This window comes from Polypterus senegalus, chromosome 7 (genome assembly GCF_016835505.1).
Source record: "Polypterus senegalus isolate Bchr_013 chromosome 7, ASM1683550v1, whole genome shotgun sequence".
Lineage (NCBI taxonomy): Eukaryota > Metazoa > Chordata > Cladistia > Polypteriformes > Polypteridae > Polypterus > Polypterus senegalus.
The window spans coordinates 179,091,609-179,109,765 of NC_053160.1; the positions used below are offsets into that span (position 1 = coordinate 179,091,609).

At 40.2% G+C, this 18,157-nt stretch overlaps 1 protein-coding gene across 2 annotated transcripts in view; it reads left to right on the forward strand.

The window, feature by feature from the left end:
- katnal2 (katanin p60 subunit A-like 2) overlaps window positions 1–18,157 on the forward strand; it is a 59,494-nt gene that overhangs the window by 24,502 nt on the left and 16,835 nt on the right. The window contains exons 7-11 of one of the 2 annotated variants that reach the window (XM_039759659.1): window positions 2,956–3,054; window positions 3,382–3,459; window positions 5,273–5,371; window positions 9,976–10,039; window positions 15,216–15,334. In XM_039759659.1, the coding sequence (XP_039615593.1) occupies window positions 2,956–3,054; window positions 3,382–3,459; window positions 5,273–5,371; window positions 9,976–10,039; window positions 15,216–15,334 (459 nt within the window). The remainder of the gene's footprint in view (window positions 1–2,955; window positions 3,055–3,381; window positions 3,460–5,272; window positions 5,372–9,975; window positions 10,040–15,215; window positions 15,335–18,157) is intronic. The other variant, XM_039759660.1, reaches the window with a different exon arrangement.

Here is an 18,157-nt window from a genome sequence, read left to right on the forward strand (position 1 = left end):
CCCATTAAGACTGGTTCCTACTTCCCTCCAAGTATTACTAGGACAGACATATCCCCTGTGACCCTGACCTGGACTGTACAGATAAATTGTCTATTTAATCAAATAGGCCTTTTGAATGTCTACTGGAAATCAATGTTTCACATCTTGTTTAATGTAGTACTAGGGTGTTGTACCGTGTTAGCCATTATGAATGTAGAGAAAAGCCAAGCAAAATGACACCTTTTATTGGTTAACTAAAAAGATTACAATATGCAGGCTTTCAAGGCAACTCAGGCCCCTTCTTCAGGCGAGATGTAATACAGAAACTGAAGTTCCCTGTGTTTATATCCACACACTAGGACAAGAAACAACATTGGGAAATCATGGCTTGAATAGAGACAAGAGTTTTATAGCCAGGTATGAGGACTGACACAGATAACCTGTCGACAGACCCATATTGTTTTGAAAAATTCATCACAAATATCAAAGGACTTTGTTGGACAGTTATCTTATCCAAAGATCTTGACCATATATTGTTCTTCTCTCTCTTGTTAAATTAATCTTAGCCTGAATGAACATATTAATTTTTTACATTTAAGATATTTCACTTAAAGATTTACCAATGTTATTTCTTGTCCTAGTGTGTGGATATAAACACAGGGAACTTCAGTTTCTGTATTACATCTCGCCTGAAGAAAGGGCCTGAGTTGCCTTGAAAGCTTGCATATTGTAATCTTTTTAGTTAGCCAATAAAAGGTGTCATTTTGCTTGGCTTTTGTCTGCATTCCTGTTTAATGTAAATAGAATGGCAAAATTACAACACATACTGGTCATTTAGGAGCTAGAGTGGGTACTTTAGGCTAGCTAGGTGTTTGCTCGCTATCTAAAATGTCCTATATCCCACATTCCAACCTCTCATACAAAACCTTGACCTCTTTTACTTCTAGCAGTTGAACCCTTGTCAATATTCCATTTTATGTTTACATTTACATTATTTGCTTAACAGACACTTTTATCCAAAGCAACTTAAAAAAGAGGTCAACATAATTGAGCAAACAACAGTCTAGAAGTCTGTTTAGGACTAAGTGTTACAGAACAGGGTTACACACTTGATCGTCCTAAGTGAAGAGCTCAGAATAAATACAAGTTAATCACAGCTCCAAGGTTACAAAGCCTAACAGCTAAATTCAGTTAGATGGAAATTCATCAAACAAAAGTGTCTTCAGATTCTTCACCACATGCACTCCTTGAATAAGAACCGGACAGAGAGGCTCTCCAGTTCCTTGATCTTGCTGATATTAAGTTGCACCAATAAACAAAGATCTCCCCCTGATTCTCCTCCTCTGTCTCATCCCCCTTATTAATACACCCCATAAGTGCAGAATCGCCTGAGAATTGCCACAAGTGTTATACTTCTAGTCGGAGGTGTACAGTGTTAAGAGAAAAGCAAACAGGACTGTTCGTAATAGGTCTCCAGTGTTGTGCACAGTCTTCAAGCTTCACAAACTGTGCTCTGCCTGACTGATAGGACAACGTAGTCTCATCCACATGTATATCCTTGAGTTTACCTCTTAATAGGGTACAGAGAGAAGAGAAAAGGAAACATGACTGTTCCTTGTTGTGTGTCTTTTCACCAATGATTACCTTTCCTAAGGATCAGAGACACGTACACGGGGCCCACATTCCCATTAAGGTGAATTATGCATTCTCCTATGGCACAGATCACAAGGGGAGGAAAATCCCAGCCACATGGGTAAGCTACCAAACAGTCGGTTGGAGCAGTAATAAGCTTGGCTTATGGCATAAAATAACCAAACATCGGCACTGTAAATACATGTTATGTTACCAGTGCCCCATCAAGAATTAATTTTTTGTTTTGTAGTCAGTGTTGCTGGGATAAGCTCCAGCCTCTTACAATCGTGACGAAAATTGCTGGATGGGAGGATCAATCAATATCTCAAGAGAAGCTGCTCGAAACATTTTTCCATACATTGCCTTAAGCTTACATTGTCACCTCTGAGGTGTGGAGTCAGATGTTTGGATGAAGATGGACAACTCATTCCACCAACTAGGAGCTACACATGAAAAGATTAGATGTCACACAGAGGTGGCATCACTAAACGCCATTCATCAGCAGACCTGAGTGGGCTAGAGGGAGCATTTTCTATCACTATAAAAGTACAGCTTATGACTCTTATTATTATCATATATTTGGTTAAAACCTTTATTCATGGTGAATTCCAAAGTCTGGATGCTATACAGATGTTTCTAGGTATTTTTACAGTTGGAGCACAGGCAGGTTAAATGACTTGCTCAGGGTCATACAATGGAATAGAAGCAGGAAGTGATTTGTTCACTTGTTGGGAATTCAGCAGCAGTGTGCACAGAGCAAATAAGAACAGAATAACAGGATAAGACATGAGACAAAAAAATAAATTAATAAAATGAGCAAAGAAAAGTGTCTGAAAAACCTGTTCATTTGATTTGTCAAAGCAAGATAGCCATTATTCGACAATTTGAATGGCTTCACGGTGACTCAATGTCCTGTCCCTTGCAAGAAAAGTCTAGCTGAGTAAGAACAAGTCAGTTGCTGTTTGCAAAAGATCAACATTCAGACCAAAATGAAAAGACAAGCAAACAAAACGTTCTGTAGTAGATATTTTCTGGAGACCCTACTCATATCAGGGTTATTGGTCCCTAACTATAGAAACCCCAAATAAAATAAAGAAATCATTCATCCTTTAGTTCTTTTTTGATTTTAAACAAATAATGAGCAAGCTTGCTGTTCTAACCGCCTGAATTTATGTGACGGTTTCTTTGTGGGATTAAGCTCATGCTTGCAACATAGTAGTAACAGCTGCAATGCACTTTAATGATACCATTGACAATTAATGCCACAAATGCGTCATCTCTGCCTATTTAATTAAAAGTAATGTTTTCTAAAGTCTAACTCTTGATGGGCTTCTTTTCATCTAGGGACAGATCATTGACTTTCGCCAACTGATTCAAGATGCAATCAAAGGAGCTTCCAATGAAATATCCATAAATAGCCTGAATTATAACCAGGATCCCTCTGTAAGTTAAGAGCATATCTGTTTTTAACTTCATGAAGAGTTTATTGATAAAAATGTTGACACATAACCAGAACTACTGAATTTGGGTTTAGCAAGCACAGTTCTCTGCATAGCGTTTTTATTTTACAAAAATATTATTATACATTGTGTGGAAAGTTGCTGTTGGAGTGCAGTTTTTTTGTGGGGTGTTGGTCAAATGGCCGTGATTTAAAAAGTGTTACTTATGCTTAGGCTAGTGTATTAAAGAGCTGTCTGTGTATATTTTATAACATGCAGTCCTTACAATAAATACTATATCAACAACTTTTTCCTATCTGAATTTATATAGGAACGCCTTGTTAAACCACTAAGTGCCTTTATTGGAATGAACAGTGAAATGAGGGAGCTGGCCGCAGTAATAAGCAGGGTAAGAAGAAGAATAATTTCACATTTATACCGTCTTCGGCTTAGTTCATCTAATAGTAACAATGTACAATCTACTCTGTGCTGTTTCTTCCTTGTGGTTAGATTCATATTAGGTGATTGCTATTTATCTCCTTACATATAAAACCTTAGAAGTGAAAGAGGCCTACTTTTTTACATGACTGTCAAGCTATCTCTGAATAACTGGCAGAAATGCTAAAAAATCTTTTTGTCACTTGTTACTTTTCAAGTAACATGGAGGGTAAAAGAATTCTCTTTAAGATTCTGAGCTACTTTTCAAGGACTTAGACACCATTTCTGCAATATATAACATTATTTTACAGTCCCTCTCTTTCAAAGATCCAAGAGGACACTGGGCAAAAGATTTCTTAATCAATATATCAGATAAGGAGTGGAAAATAGCAATGCAGAGAATTCACTCGAGCTCCATATGCTCAAAGCATACAATTATTCAACTCAAAATTATATATCAAGCACATCTGTCTCGCCTAAAACTCTCCAAAATGTTTCCAGGGCAGGATCCAACCTGCGAACGCTGCAACCAAGTCCCAGCCTCACTGGGTCACACGTTTTGGGCCTGCACCAAATTAACATCATTCTGGACCAAAATTTTTAATTACCTCTCAGACAGCCTTGGTGTCACAATACCTCCTAACCCATTATAATATTTTAGAATTAGAAGCACCGAGGAAGAAGGTATTTCCACATTTCTCTTTTCTTCTCCATTCATCTCTATTGGCCTATCAAACTCATTAGTTTAGGTATGTTTACAAGCCTTAAGTTTCACCCTGTTGGCCATACTCTCTCTCTCTCAGGGGTCGACTTGTTCTCAATCCTATTTTTTATAAAAATTGATCGATTTGTATGGAATTACAATAAAATTAATAAAAAAAAAAAAGATTCTGAGCTACTACGTGGGATACAAACTCACAAGTGAAAATGTTATTGAAGAGCTTCACAACAGTTATAAGTGAGAAGGGCTTTCCAAATAATTATAAGTAAGTCATGGTTTTAGCAGGTATGGCCACCCACAGCTGTCATCTACTATATAATAAAACACTGAGGTCTGTGTGAGTGCATGTCCTGTCCCTCTGAGCAGTTTGATTGGTTAGTTTGACTTTGGTGTGATTGGTCAGTGTGGATTTTGTGATCGACAGAGGACGTGCACGTGTGAGACACACAAAGATAAGTAAAGCTGTAGCAGCCACACTGAGAGTCGCTTTCAGAGATACAAAGTGTAAAAGTGGACAGAAGTTGAGTAAGGCGCTTCAAAGTGACAGAGCCTGAGAAGCGCAAGCTTTACGCGAACACACTTAAGAGAGGGGAGAGAGGGGTTTCATCACACGAGGATACAAAGGAAAGGCGCTGAAGGTACACGTAGGGTAAGAGATAACAAATAATACATTTATTCAATTATCTGTCTTTGATAGGCAACATCACTAGAGTTACATATAAAATACCATTAGAATGTCATTATTGAGTTTAGGGACACGTTCACATGTTGTCAACTTCACCGTGATAGTAAAAGGCAACATTTATGTTTGGCAAACCTGATTCAATAAATACTAACAGATGACCCAAATTATCTTTTTAATTGTGTTGTGTTCACTGAGGATGTACAATACTTAGGTAAGATTACCTTACACATCATATTACTTCTGAACCATTTGATTGTAGGATAACCTAGCTACCACTGAGGGGAGACAAAGATTAGTTTCAGAAGTCTGCCTGCCTGTGCACAAGCATGAATGTATAAATTTAATATATTCCCATTTTCATTTTACTTTATTTTAAAGGATATATATTTGCACAATCCTAATGTAAGATGGGATGATATTATTGGACTTGATGCAGCCAAGCGACTGGTCAAAGAAGCCGTAGTATACCCCATAAAGGTAAGAAGAAAGGCAAATTCCATGACTTTGGGTATCACTTGTTTATGAAACAGTTAGTTGTAAATTTTGAAAGTCTAGAAGAAAAAGTACAGAAGTTTGTGGATTTAATGTTAAATTCAGTGTGTATGAATCATGGGTATTGAGTTGCAAACCTATAAAGTAAATGTGGGCAATTTTCAAAAATATTAAGGATTAATCAATAGAAATTAAACTAACAAAACATAGGTTCCAGAGTGCAGTAGTGTCCCTAGAGTAAGGGGCATTATGCTGAAAGTCTATGATGTGCTAGTGGTATTGTACCCATGGTATTGTGGTAAGTGTAGTCGCCACACCAGAAAAAAGACATAGCAGCTCTAGAAGCTTTCCAGGAACGGCCAAGTAGATAGATAGATAGATACTTTATTAATCCAAAGGGGAAATTCACATACTCCAGCAGCAGCATACTGATAAAGAACAATATTAAATTAAAGAGTGATAACAATGAAGGTACAACAGACAATAACTTTGTATAATGTTAATGTTTACCCCCCACCACACCCAAAGGTGGAATTGAAGAGTCACATAGTGTGGGGGAGGAATGATCTCCTCAGTCTGTCGCTGAAGCTGCTCCTCTGTCTGGAGATGATCCTGTTTAGTGGATGCAGTGGATTCTCCATGATTGAGTCTGCTCAGCGCCCGTCGCTCTATCACGGATGTCAAACTGTCCAGCTCCATGCCTACAATAGAGCCTGCCTTCCTCACCAGTTTGTCCAGGTGTGAGGCGTCCCTCTTCTTTATGCTGCCTCCCCAGCACACCACCGCGTAGAAGAGGGCGCTTACCACAACCATCTGATAGAACATCTGAAGCATCTTATTACAGATGTTGAAAGATGCCAGCCTTCTAAGGAAGTATAGTCGGCTCTGTCCTCTCTTACACAGAGCATCAGTATTGGCAGTCCAGTCCAATTTATCATCCAGCTGCACTCCCAGGTATTTATAGGTCTGCACCCTCTGCACAGTCACCTCTGATGATCACAGGGTCCATGAGGGGCCTGGGCCTCCTAAAATCCACCACCAGCTCCTTGGTTTTGCTGGTGTTCAGGTGTAGGTGGTTTGAGTCGCACCATTTAACAAAGTCCTTGATTAGGTTCCTATACTCCTCCTCCTGCCCACTCCTGATGCAGCCCATGATAGCAGTGTCGTCAGCGAACCTTTGCACGTGGCAGGACTCCAAGTTGTATTGGAAGTCTGATGTATGTTGGCTGAACAGGACCGGAGAAAGTACAGTGTCCTGCGGCGCACCTGTGCTGCTGACCACAATGTCAGACCTGCAGTTCCCGAGACGCACATACTGAGGTCTGTCTGTAAGATAGTCCACAATCCATGCTACCAGGTATGAATCTACTCCCATCTCTGTCAGCTTGTCCCTAAGGAGCAGAGGTTGGATGGTGTTGTAAGTACTGTAAGTGCATCCCTGACATGTCCTACTCTGAGATAATATGGTATTTAACCCTTGATCAAATAAGTGTTTGTGGGAACTTAATTCAGGTCTCAAATCACTTTTAAAACCTAAATCACCTTGACAAAGTTGAGAAGGCAGAGTTCCTTTAGTTATGTGAGTCACAAACTTGACACTGGCATGCCAGATGGAATCAGGGACGTACTCCTTCACAGAGAAATGTTATGATAGATAGATAGATATGAAAGGCACTATATAATAGATAGATAGATAGATATTTTATTACTCCCAAGGGGAAATTCACATACTCCACCAGCAGCATACTGATAAAGAACAATATTACATTAAAGAGTGATAACAATGAAGGTATAACAGACAGACAATAACTTTGTATAATATTAACGTTTAACACCATACCCCCCATCCTCTCGGTGGAGCTGAAGAGTCGCATAGTGTGGGGGACCTCAGTCTGTCAGTGGAGCAGGACGGTGACAGCAGTCTGATTAGTGTTTGTAATTAATTTGATTGGATGTCTTGAAGTATTTTGAACAAAGTATGTATCTGTTAGGGGGGTTCTTTATCTTAAGAGTTCAAACCTGGCTTTTATTTTTTACTAAATTCATCTGAAAAAAGCTGAATAATCTTGCCGTTATGACACAGTGCAATTTTGTTTGGTCATTTGCATTAATGGATGGTATTGTAATCTACTCAGAATACTCCAGCAATGTGCGACATGTGATGTCATTGTAGCAACCGCATAAAGGTTGGCATGTGCATTTCAAAACTATCCGAGATTGGATAAACTTAGTGTTAACGCACAATTCTTTTCATTGTTATTTTCTCCCAGTTTAATAACTTTCCTCTTTGGTCCTAAAAACAATGATTTTTGATTAGCATTTTGAACTTTGGCGGTAGATCCGTTTGGCTTTTTTTGGTAACAAACTTGGCATGTATTAGTGACTTCATCCTATTCATTGAAAATTCTTAGTGTCTCTTCTCTTCTGAGTCGGTACAAGAATCTGGAAAGGTCTGCTGAATGCACAGAGTTGTGTAGTTGAAGAAGAAACTTCAACCAACACAAACATGTCTATGTGAGATATTGGGCCAACTTTGCTGTTTGCAAACCCAACGTTCTTAATGGAGTGAATGGTCTCCTTAGGTTTGTGATATTTCTTATTTTCAAGTTTTGATTAGTCTGAAAATTTTCAAAGCCTGCATTACATCTCCATTAGGTCTTCTTTGATTTCTGTCATGCACTTTTGATGAGTTTGCTTCCCTTTTTTCTGCAGTGTTTCTGTGTACCATTGCAACCAGAATGCCACACAATATTTCAGATTGTGGTTTAGTGGTAAATTGTGTGGTTTGATCAAAGGGTTTCCAAATTTCTATATCTACGCTGGAAGTGTGGCCTAATGGCTAAGGATGGGCATTCAGCCCCAGTTAGTTTGCTTCATTGGGTGATCCTGAGCAAATCAAATATTCTTACAAGTGACCCAATTGTAGGAATATGGAAACAATGGTATGTCGTATCTAAGGTGTTTGAACAAAAGTTTCAGATAGACAGATTATAATGTCCTGTGCCTGTAGCTAGTTGGGAAAACCATCAGTTCTGGGATATCTGTAGACGTAACTGAGATGTACCAGGATGAGGGAGCAAATAAGTAGGACTTTTTCCTCAAAATTGAAGCAGAATTTATTAAGCAGGTAATGAAAGTGTTCAAAAAATGCAAAGAGTGCATCAATAAATCTTTCTATTATAAAAAAAAAAATCTTGCGACGAGATGTGATCTTTGAAAGAGAGATCTTTTGAAGAGAGCCAGAGAGACACTTTCACATCCCGCAATAAACGTTCGAATCGCCGCACGAGTTACAGATCACGCGGCAACCGCAGCAGCAAGCCAGAAGCTGATCGAGCAAAGAGGAGGTAAAAAAAACAACTGCTATTTATTATATATTATTTATGTGTTCAGCCCTCCTCTTCACAACGGCACGTTGGCGAGTGACGACCCCTAGTATATCCATAAATAAATCTTCTTTAAAACAGTGGCATAAAAAAAAGCAGTATCTTCGGGTGCTCAATAAACAATTATATACATAAATAATTTAAACTCTCCAATAATCCTTCATGGTGTATTCCTCAACAGGGCAACCTTAAGCACCCACATGACGTGGCCTGTCGCATCACAGTTTGCCAGTTCAGCCAGTACCTACAGACCCAAACTGCTACCTCAGCGCCCACTAGGACGCCTTGCCCTCCCCATGAATGTTGCCATGCTGTCCTTGCAGCCTCTTTCTGTCTTTAAATTTGCTACGAACTGTAACCTCCACACAGCCATTGGCCCCAACTTCCCATACTCCACTCTTGAAATACAGTACTAGTCACACCAGCCGTCTAAAGAAACAATCACATATTCGTTTCTCCTTTTGTCTGATTTTTAAAATATTTTTTTTTCCTCCTTGAACACTGACCCGTCTTCGCTTTGCGCTCACCTCCCAGCTGGTGTCTGCCAATTGGTGCAGCGCCACAGTTTAAAATGGTAATTGTTTTTTTTTAAGTTAAGCTGGCTGCACCCGAGTGTAAATGGGCCTTTCAGTGCGGAGCTCCCACCTTCTCCCCTTATCTGGGTGTGTTTGTTTGGTGTTTTTTTTTTTAGCAGAGAGCCTGCCTCCCTGTCTGTGCTCAGTGCCCCCAGGATGGCCACCAACATCCCATGTCTTTGGAAAAGACAAGCAGGATGTAAAATGGATGGGTGTATTGTTATTTGAAAAGTTAGGAACATCATTAAAAAATATGTATTATTTCATCGTTTCCACCATTTTGAGGTGATGTATAGCAGTAGAGTGTTTTACCGTGTTAGCCCTAGATTGATACAGGAGAAAGTAGGGTGAAATGACATCTTTTATTGGCTAACTAAACAGATTACAAATGTAAGCTTTCAAGGCAGCTAAGGCCCCTCCATCACCCTTCATGAGGTGATGTATAGTAATTGAAAGGATTTGGTTCACAGTATTACGAGGGTAAATAGTTAGAAAATTATGTAAACTCTCAAACTAATCTAAATTAGCCATATTATATCAATGTGATTCTTACTAAATGAACATAAGCAGGGTTATGGTAAATACTTTTTGAGTAATGACTATGTTTTGTTACTTTTTTTTATCTTAGTATCCCCAGCTATTTACAGGAATTCTTTCTCCATGGAAAGGCCTTTTGCTCTATGGACCCCCAGGTGAGTGACTTTAATAATGGAACAATCATCCCAGCCTTTACTTTAGCATCTGTATGCACAATTAGGTGCAAATATCATGAAAACTCAAGACATCTTTTTCAGTATTTTAAAATACTACATCATGCATCATGTATATGAGTGAGAGAAATGTTTGTGAAGTCTTTAAACTTTCCAAACACCCTGCAAGAATGGATTCTATAATGTGACCTGAAGTTCACAGACGTCATTGTAATAAGTAAAAATAATCTAAAAATTTATCGTTATCTTTATTAAATGTATTTTTGAAATGTTTACCCGTGTCTCCTTGTTTGCATGGGTTTATCTCCGGGCATTCTGGTTTTCCACATCCCCAAAGATCTTATAGATTAGGTTCGTTGAGCATTTCATATCGGTCCTTACTGTATGTGTGTGAGTGGGTGTTTCCTGTAATGGACTTGTATCCCGACCAGGGCCATTTGCAGCCTTGAATTTAGTGCCGCCAGGATAGGCTGCAGCCTCCCTAATTTGGTTTAAGCAAGTCTGAGAATGTTAGGTTTGTCATTTCCTTATATATATATATATATATATATATATATATATATATATATATATATATATACACAGTGGAACCTTGGTTTGCGAGTAACTTGGTTTACTAGTGTTTGCAAGACGAGCTAAAATTTTTTATAAATTTTGACTTGATAAACGAGTGAGGTCTTGCAATACGAGTACTATTGATACGCTTTGTCTGCTGAGTGTCATGTGATCACAACTGAGCTGATGGTTCTCTCTCACGTGTGTGTGTGTGTGTCTCTCTCTCGGTGCGCGTCTCTGTTCGCGTGTGTGTGTGTGTGTGTGTGTCTCTCTCTCTCTCTCTCTCTCTCTCTCGTGGGCAATCGTCTGCTATGCTCCGTCTGAGTCGGCGTGCCTCACTCATATAGTCAACATCCGTACGAGCTTGTACTGTTTACTACAGCATTGTGTGTGTATGTGCTGTGACATGCGAGTCCCCGTCTTGCGCCCCAAAACATGAAGCTGAGTCTCAGTACTTTAACAACACCAGCTTTATTCAGCTTGAAACAGCAACAACACGGTTATTTATTGTAGCGGGATCTGCCACTCTCCTATACACAGACACAGCAGTCAGGCAGGGGCGTTGCCAGGTAGTACTGTGCCCTGCGCATTTATAATGTTCCTTGTATCACCCATCGACGGCAGGCACTTATAGCATGTCCACGATCTTTTTGGATTTGCTTTTACAGCAAACTGCTATAGCGCTGGGAGACTGCGATTGCTTTGGGACGCTCTTCCCGTGTCGTCCCGTTGGTTAGAATCCCACAAGAGTTTAGAAACTCACACCAGCCATGATTCTTTTCAAAGATAAAGTGCAGGTTTAATTTGTTTTATGTATTTTTACTTTATATTTTGTATTCATCATTTTTATATGAATAGTTTTGAGTTGTGGAACGAATCATCTGAGTTTCCATTACTTCTTATGGGGAAATTCACTTTGATATACGAGTGCTTTGGACTGCAAGCATGTTTCCGGAACGAATTATGCTCGTAAACCAAGGTTCCACTGCGTGTGTGTGTATATATATATATATATATATATATATATATATATATATATATATATATATATATATATATATACTGCTCAAAAGAATGAAAGGAACACTTTTAATCAGAGTATAGCATAAAGTCAATGAAACTTATGGGATATTAATCTGGTCAGTTAAGTAGCAGAGGGGTTGTTAATCAGTTTCAGCTGCTGTGGTGTTAATGAAATTAACAACAGATGCACTAGAGGGGCAACAATGAGATGACCCCAAAACAGGAATGGTTTAACAGGTGGAGGCCACTGACATTTTTCCCTCCTCATCTTTTCTGACTGTTTCTTCACTAGTTTTGCATTTGGCTACAGTCAGTGTCACTACTGGTAGCATGAGGCGATACCTGGACCCTACAGAGGTTGCACAGGTAGTCCAACTTCTCCAGGATGGCACATCAATACGTGTCATTGCCAGAAGGTTTGCTGTGTCTCCTGCACAGTCTCAAGGGCATGGAGGAGATTCTAGGAGACAAGCAGTTACTCTAGGAGAGCTGGAGAGGGCCATAGAAGGTCCATAACCCATCAGCAGGACCAGTATCTGCTCCTTTGGGCAAGGAGGAACAGGATGAGCACTGCCAGAGCCCTACAAAATGACCTCCAGCAGGCCACTGGTGTGAATGTCTCTGACCAAACAACCAGAAAGACTTCATGAGGGTGACCCAAGGGCCCCATGTCCTCTAATGGGCCCTGAGCTCACTGCCCAGCAGCATGCAGCTCGATTGGCATTCGCCATAGAATACCAGAATTGGCAGATGCACCACTGGTGCCCTGTGCTTTTTACAGATGAGAGCAGGTTCACCCTGAGCACGTGACAGAAGTGAAAGGGTCTGGAGAAGCCATGAAGAACATTATGCTGCCTGTAACACCATTCAGCATGAGCAGTTTGGTGGTGGGTTACTGATTGTCTGGGGAGGCATATCCATGGAGGGTCACACAGACCGCTACAGGCTTGACAAAGGCACCTTGGCTGCCATTAGGTATCAGGATGAAATCCTTGGACCCATTGTCAGACCCTATGCTGGTACAGTGGCTCCTGGTGCACGACAATTCCTGGCCTCATGTGGTGAGAGTATGCAGGCAGTTCCTGGAGGATGAAGGAAGTGATACCATTGACTGGCCACCACACTTTCCTGACCTAAATCCAATAGAACACCTCTGGGACATTATGTTTTGGTCCATCCAATGCCACCAGGTTGCACCTCAGACTGTCCAGGAGCTCAGTGATGCCCTGGTCCAGATCTGGGAGGAGATCCCCCACAACACCATCTGTCATCTCATTAGAAGCATGCACCGATGTTTTCAGGCATGTATACAAGAACACAGGGGCCATACAAAGTGCTGCGTACAATTTTGAGTTGCTGCAATTAAATTTTGGCAAAATGGACTAGCCTGCCACATCATTTTTTCACTCTGATTTTTAGGGCGTCTTTGAATTCAGGGCTCTGTAGGTTGATCATTTTCATTTCCATCAAACGATGTGGCATCCTTTCGTTCCTAACACATTACCCAGTCTATATCAGTATAGATATCCAGGAGGATTTCTTTTTCCCATTGAGATCTGATGTGTTTTCAAAGCGTTCCTTTAATTTTTTTGAGCAGTTTATATTTGACACGTATTTGTGGACATTCTTTTTATTTCATAAAAACCTGAGGCTCCTTATATGGTAAAGTTACAGTAGAAGGCAGTGAAGTGAAGTACTTTGTCCAGGAGTGAGCATCATTTACAGTACAGTACATGTTACATGGGAGAATCACCAGTTTCATTCTTGCATCTGCTGTGCTGTGCATCACATTTTTCTAATATAGTATATTGAGTATTTTGGTCCACATTTCCACTTTCATTTTTTAAAAAAGATGTCCATCTTTTTTTCTGTATTAACTAATTCATTTTCCATTACTGTCACAAAGTATATACCGTATATACTCTCGTATAAGTCGGGTCTTGAAACCTGAAAAATCGATCATAAAATCAGACTCCAATCTTATACCCCCGTTCAAAAATAGGACACTTAATTTTTTTCTATTTTTTTACATATTTCTGCTTTCTCCAATCTTGTACTAGTTTCTAAGACACATCGAATTTTTCTGCAGCAGCACAGTTACCAATTTATTTTGCCACTTCAACGACTTTTCATTTAAAACCAGCTTCATATTTTCTTCTGATCAAACGTTCCATTGTAGATAAGGGATGCTGTTACGATAAAGGTGTATGAGGGTGGCAGATACAAAAATCACAAATCAGTGCAAACATCACTTTGGGTATTACCATGTGGTCACGTAAGCACAATACATAGAAAAAAAAAAGGCCGTGTGCTCCGTGGTTACTCTCTCAGGTGCGCGTTAGTATATCATAATCCCTTATATCAATACAGGGTGGTCCAGATGTAATTATGCAGATCCAGATCGTCTGGATGACTTTGATTTATGCGGGGACGATTCCAGTTCGGCGCAAAGACGATTTTTCAGGTCATCAGTTCGCACACTTCTCAATGGTGCGGGACTTTTTGGGTGATTTTCTATGTAATAAACTTAATAAGTTATAGCGTAATGAAAATTGCATAATTAGATCTGGACCACCCTATAGTGTGAGTTGTCCGCATTCGACTTATACAACCGACATTAAAATTAAAATACCAGAAATTATATGGTAAAATCAAGCCCCGACTTATCCGCGGGAGAACTTAAACGCTAGTATATATGGTATTGGACTGTTGAAATGTGTGATATCTAATAGACTCACTTATCTTACGGTATTGTTAAGATTCTGAAAATCTATATTAGGTTCAAATTTAACCTGGTGATTGTCTTTGTGGACTCTGTATGTTCTCATCATCTTGGCCTGGTCTTTCATCCGGGTACTGAAACATTCCATAATGTGCAGGTTAGTCTAACAGATAATTGTGTGATTGCCAAGCGATTTATTCATAATTGGTCCCTGCTGCTCCAGCTACTTATAATCCTGAGATTTAAAGAATGGAATTGTAAAATGTCTGGATGGTAATATCTGTCTTCATGAATGGAGATGTGTTTAACTACCATGCTAGATTAGAAATCTGTGTCTCAGCCCACATGGTCAGCGACCACAAGGCCAACCGAAGCACAGGTGTATAGAGCGAATCAAGGACGATATGAAGCACGTCGATGATTCCCCCGAGGATGCTCTCAACTGTGCCAAGTGGAAACGTATGTGCTGGACATCAGGCCCTGCACCGCCGCGGGATAGAAATCCCATGGCTGTTCTTTATTCATATTTTCTGTATTTCTCCTTTTGTACTGAACAGAACTGCAAAAGAAACTTTAAATGAGTAGGTGTGTAATGGACTCTAATTTTCTATTGTTCTTCTAAGTCATTAATAGTAAGTAACATGAAAAGAACATAAATACACAAATACAACATTTAACACACACACCTGAATATTGTCATATCTTGATTGAAAATACTATGTTAGCATTAGTCAGTAATTCTAATTTATAGTTACACTACAGATTTGACTGTAGCAATTTGTAGTATTGCAAATTCAATTATTTTGATTTAGATATATGTAAAAAGGCATTTTCTTAATATTTAATTGCTTTTCTTAGGCACTGGGAAAACGCTTCTTGCCAAGGCTGTTGCCACTGAATGCAATACGACGTTTTTCAACATCTCGGCATCCAGCATTGTCAGCAAATGGAGAGGGGACTCAGAAAAGCTGGTTCGAGTAAGACTGTCGTTCATGATTTTCAAAAACAACAAGGAAGAAGAAAGCTTTCAAAGGGTGTTTAGTGTGAAGGAATCTGCCCTCCTTTTATTTGACCTCTCGTCCCCATATTATTATTTTTTTCTATCCTTTATCCTGTTTTAAGGTTAATTTTACTTCTTTGTAAATGTTTATTTTGGTGATGGGGTCAAAGATTTACTGTCTAGTTAAGTTCAGATTCTACATTGAGATCAGTTGACTTTTAGCACAGTGTCTTAAAATTACAATTTTCATCGAAACATTATGCAGTTTTTTTGTATTGTATAGAGCTCCTGGGTAAACAGTATAATGATAACTTCCTAAATAATGGATCTGTGTTCTTCGAACAAGATACATTGTGCTTGTCGTGTTACAGGCTCCAGCTCTGTTGCTTTTGGTACAGTTTGGTTTAGTACTTATCCCCATATCCTTCAAAAACATGTCAACCGTTATCTAATTATAATTGATGTAGAAACTGTTTAATTTAGTAAAGGGACCAGACAAAAATTAGATTTACAACATTTTTGAGAATTTACATATTGTGACCTCCAGGGGGCGCACAACTCCCCAAACCCCCAGCACGACCGACACTAGGCACAAGTGCAGCAACACACACGTTTATTTATAGTGGGAAAATACTCTTCCTTCACTCCTCACAACAGTGCAGTATGCAAGCACCAAATGCTCAAATAAACACAGTCCTTCTTCCTCTTCTTCTCTTTCTTTCTCTCTCAATTCTCCTTCCGCCTCTGGCTCCTTTTATAGGACACCCGGAAGTGCTCCAGATGTCCGGTGATGATCTTCCGATGGCACTTCCAGGTGTGGCGGCAGTCCTGCTCAGCTGTTCCCCTTGTACCCCCAGTAGGTGGCCATGGGTCCTGGCAGTATTGACCTTCCATGCTCCAGTCTCAGGGCACCATAGTAGGGAATCCATTCCCGGGAGCCCGGGATTACTGGACATTTGAAACTGCTGTAATTCCCGGGAACGGCCAAGCTCGCATATATAGCGTGTAAAAGTGTAAAAATTGATCAAGAAATAACAGAATTATAGTTGAAAATAATTAAGTGGCACAGTTTTTTTTTTTGGCCCACGGTTTAGTGTGTTGCCGATTAATTCAGTCAACAACAGACCAGCAGCAGTCGTGAGTCTCCAGGCTCCCACTAAGACTGAGCACAGTGGACTAGGAGGAGTCTGCACTCTGCAGCTCACGAATGCCGAGACAGGGCAGACTTCATTGACGTCTGTCAGACAACAGCTTTGAACAGCAACTTGAAATTGCAATGCGTCAGTCTGTTGCATCCGCATTATCTGTGCCAAGAAACTTGCCATCACAGAATGATGACAAGAAACTGGATGCATCAGTAAAAAGCTGAAATGGCGGCGTTTCAGAGCAACGGCAAGCGTCGGCGTTGTTTAGAACAAGTTTGTCAGTATCTGATGACTGTGCCGCCTACTTCAGTGGAGGCAGAGTGTGCTTTCTCAGCGGCTGGCGTACTCTTCACGAAGGTGTGCTCTCGCCTGGACGACCGCAAGCTGAACACGTTGTGCTTTCTACGCTCTTATTACAGCAACTAACTAGATCAGGGGTGCCCAATATATCGATCGCGATCGACCAGTAGATCGGAAAGGTAGTGCAGGTAGATCCGTTGCATTCAAAAAAAATTTTTTTTAAATATTAGTCTATCATATACTGTATCCTCCCTATGGCATTTGCCACTTGATTGACATTTAGGGCGGCCAGTCTGAGATCTCTTTCCTTCTAACACACTGGTCATCCCACATCCACCCATACAATCAGATTGTGATCCAGACTACGAATGCCATGAATGTAATTACCCTGATCTACATGCTGTGAAATAAACGAACCACATGCCGTGGCGCAACATAAAGAGGCTTCGACGCTGATGTCCACGATCCACGAAATACGTGTACTTACAGTATATGAGCATGAATTGCTTGTAGATAATAAGGTTAGTCTTTTATTGGTGTCAACATATTGCAGTAGTTTTATTAAAAAATAAGTGTTGGTCGTTCTAAAACCCATTCACATGTGAGATGCCTGTGCACTGTGTCATTCCCGGGAATGACATGCGGGATTCACGGGAATGGATTCCCTACACCATAGTAAGCCATGGGGGCTGCTCTCTGACCTCCCATAGGAGGTATTGCCCCGTGCAAGCACCTTTCTCCAGTCATTCCCTTTGTCAGAGTCCCGACTGTCCATCACTAAATATATATCTATACTAATAAAAGGCAAAGCCCTCACTGACTCACTCACTCACTGACTGACTCACTCACTCATTCATCACTAATTCTCCAACTTCCCGTGTAGGTAGAAGGCTGAAATTTGGGAGGCTCATTCCTTAGAGCTTACTTACAAAAGTTGGGCAGGTTTCATTTCGAAATTCTACGCGTAATGGTCATAACTGGAACCTATTTTATCCATATACTGTAATGGACGTTAGTTCGATGGCTGTGGGGGCGGAGCTGCGTGTGACATCATCACGCCTCCCACGTAATCACGTGAACTGACTGTGACCGCAGTACGTAGAAAAGAAGGAAGAGCTCCCAAAGAGCGCTGAAGAAAAACGCTGAATACTTTATTCGCGAGATACAAGTTTAATGAGAAGACACGAGGTATAAACGAGACTTTGGATCACTTTGTAACGGAGTAAAAATTGCTGTAGCGAGAAACTTTTAAGTGCCGGATCTTAGCTAACATTAAATAAAGCCGTGGACATCCAACATCACACAAGAGAGCAGCTCACGTGAACTGACTGAACGCAGTACGAGTGATCACTTCC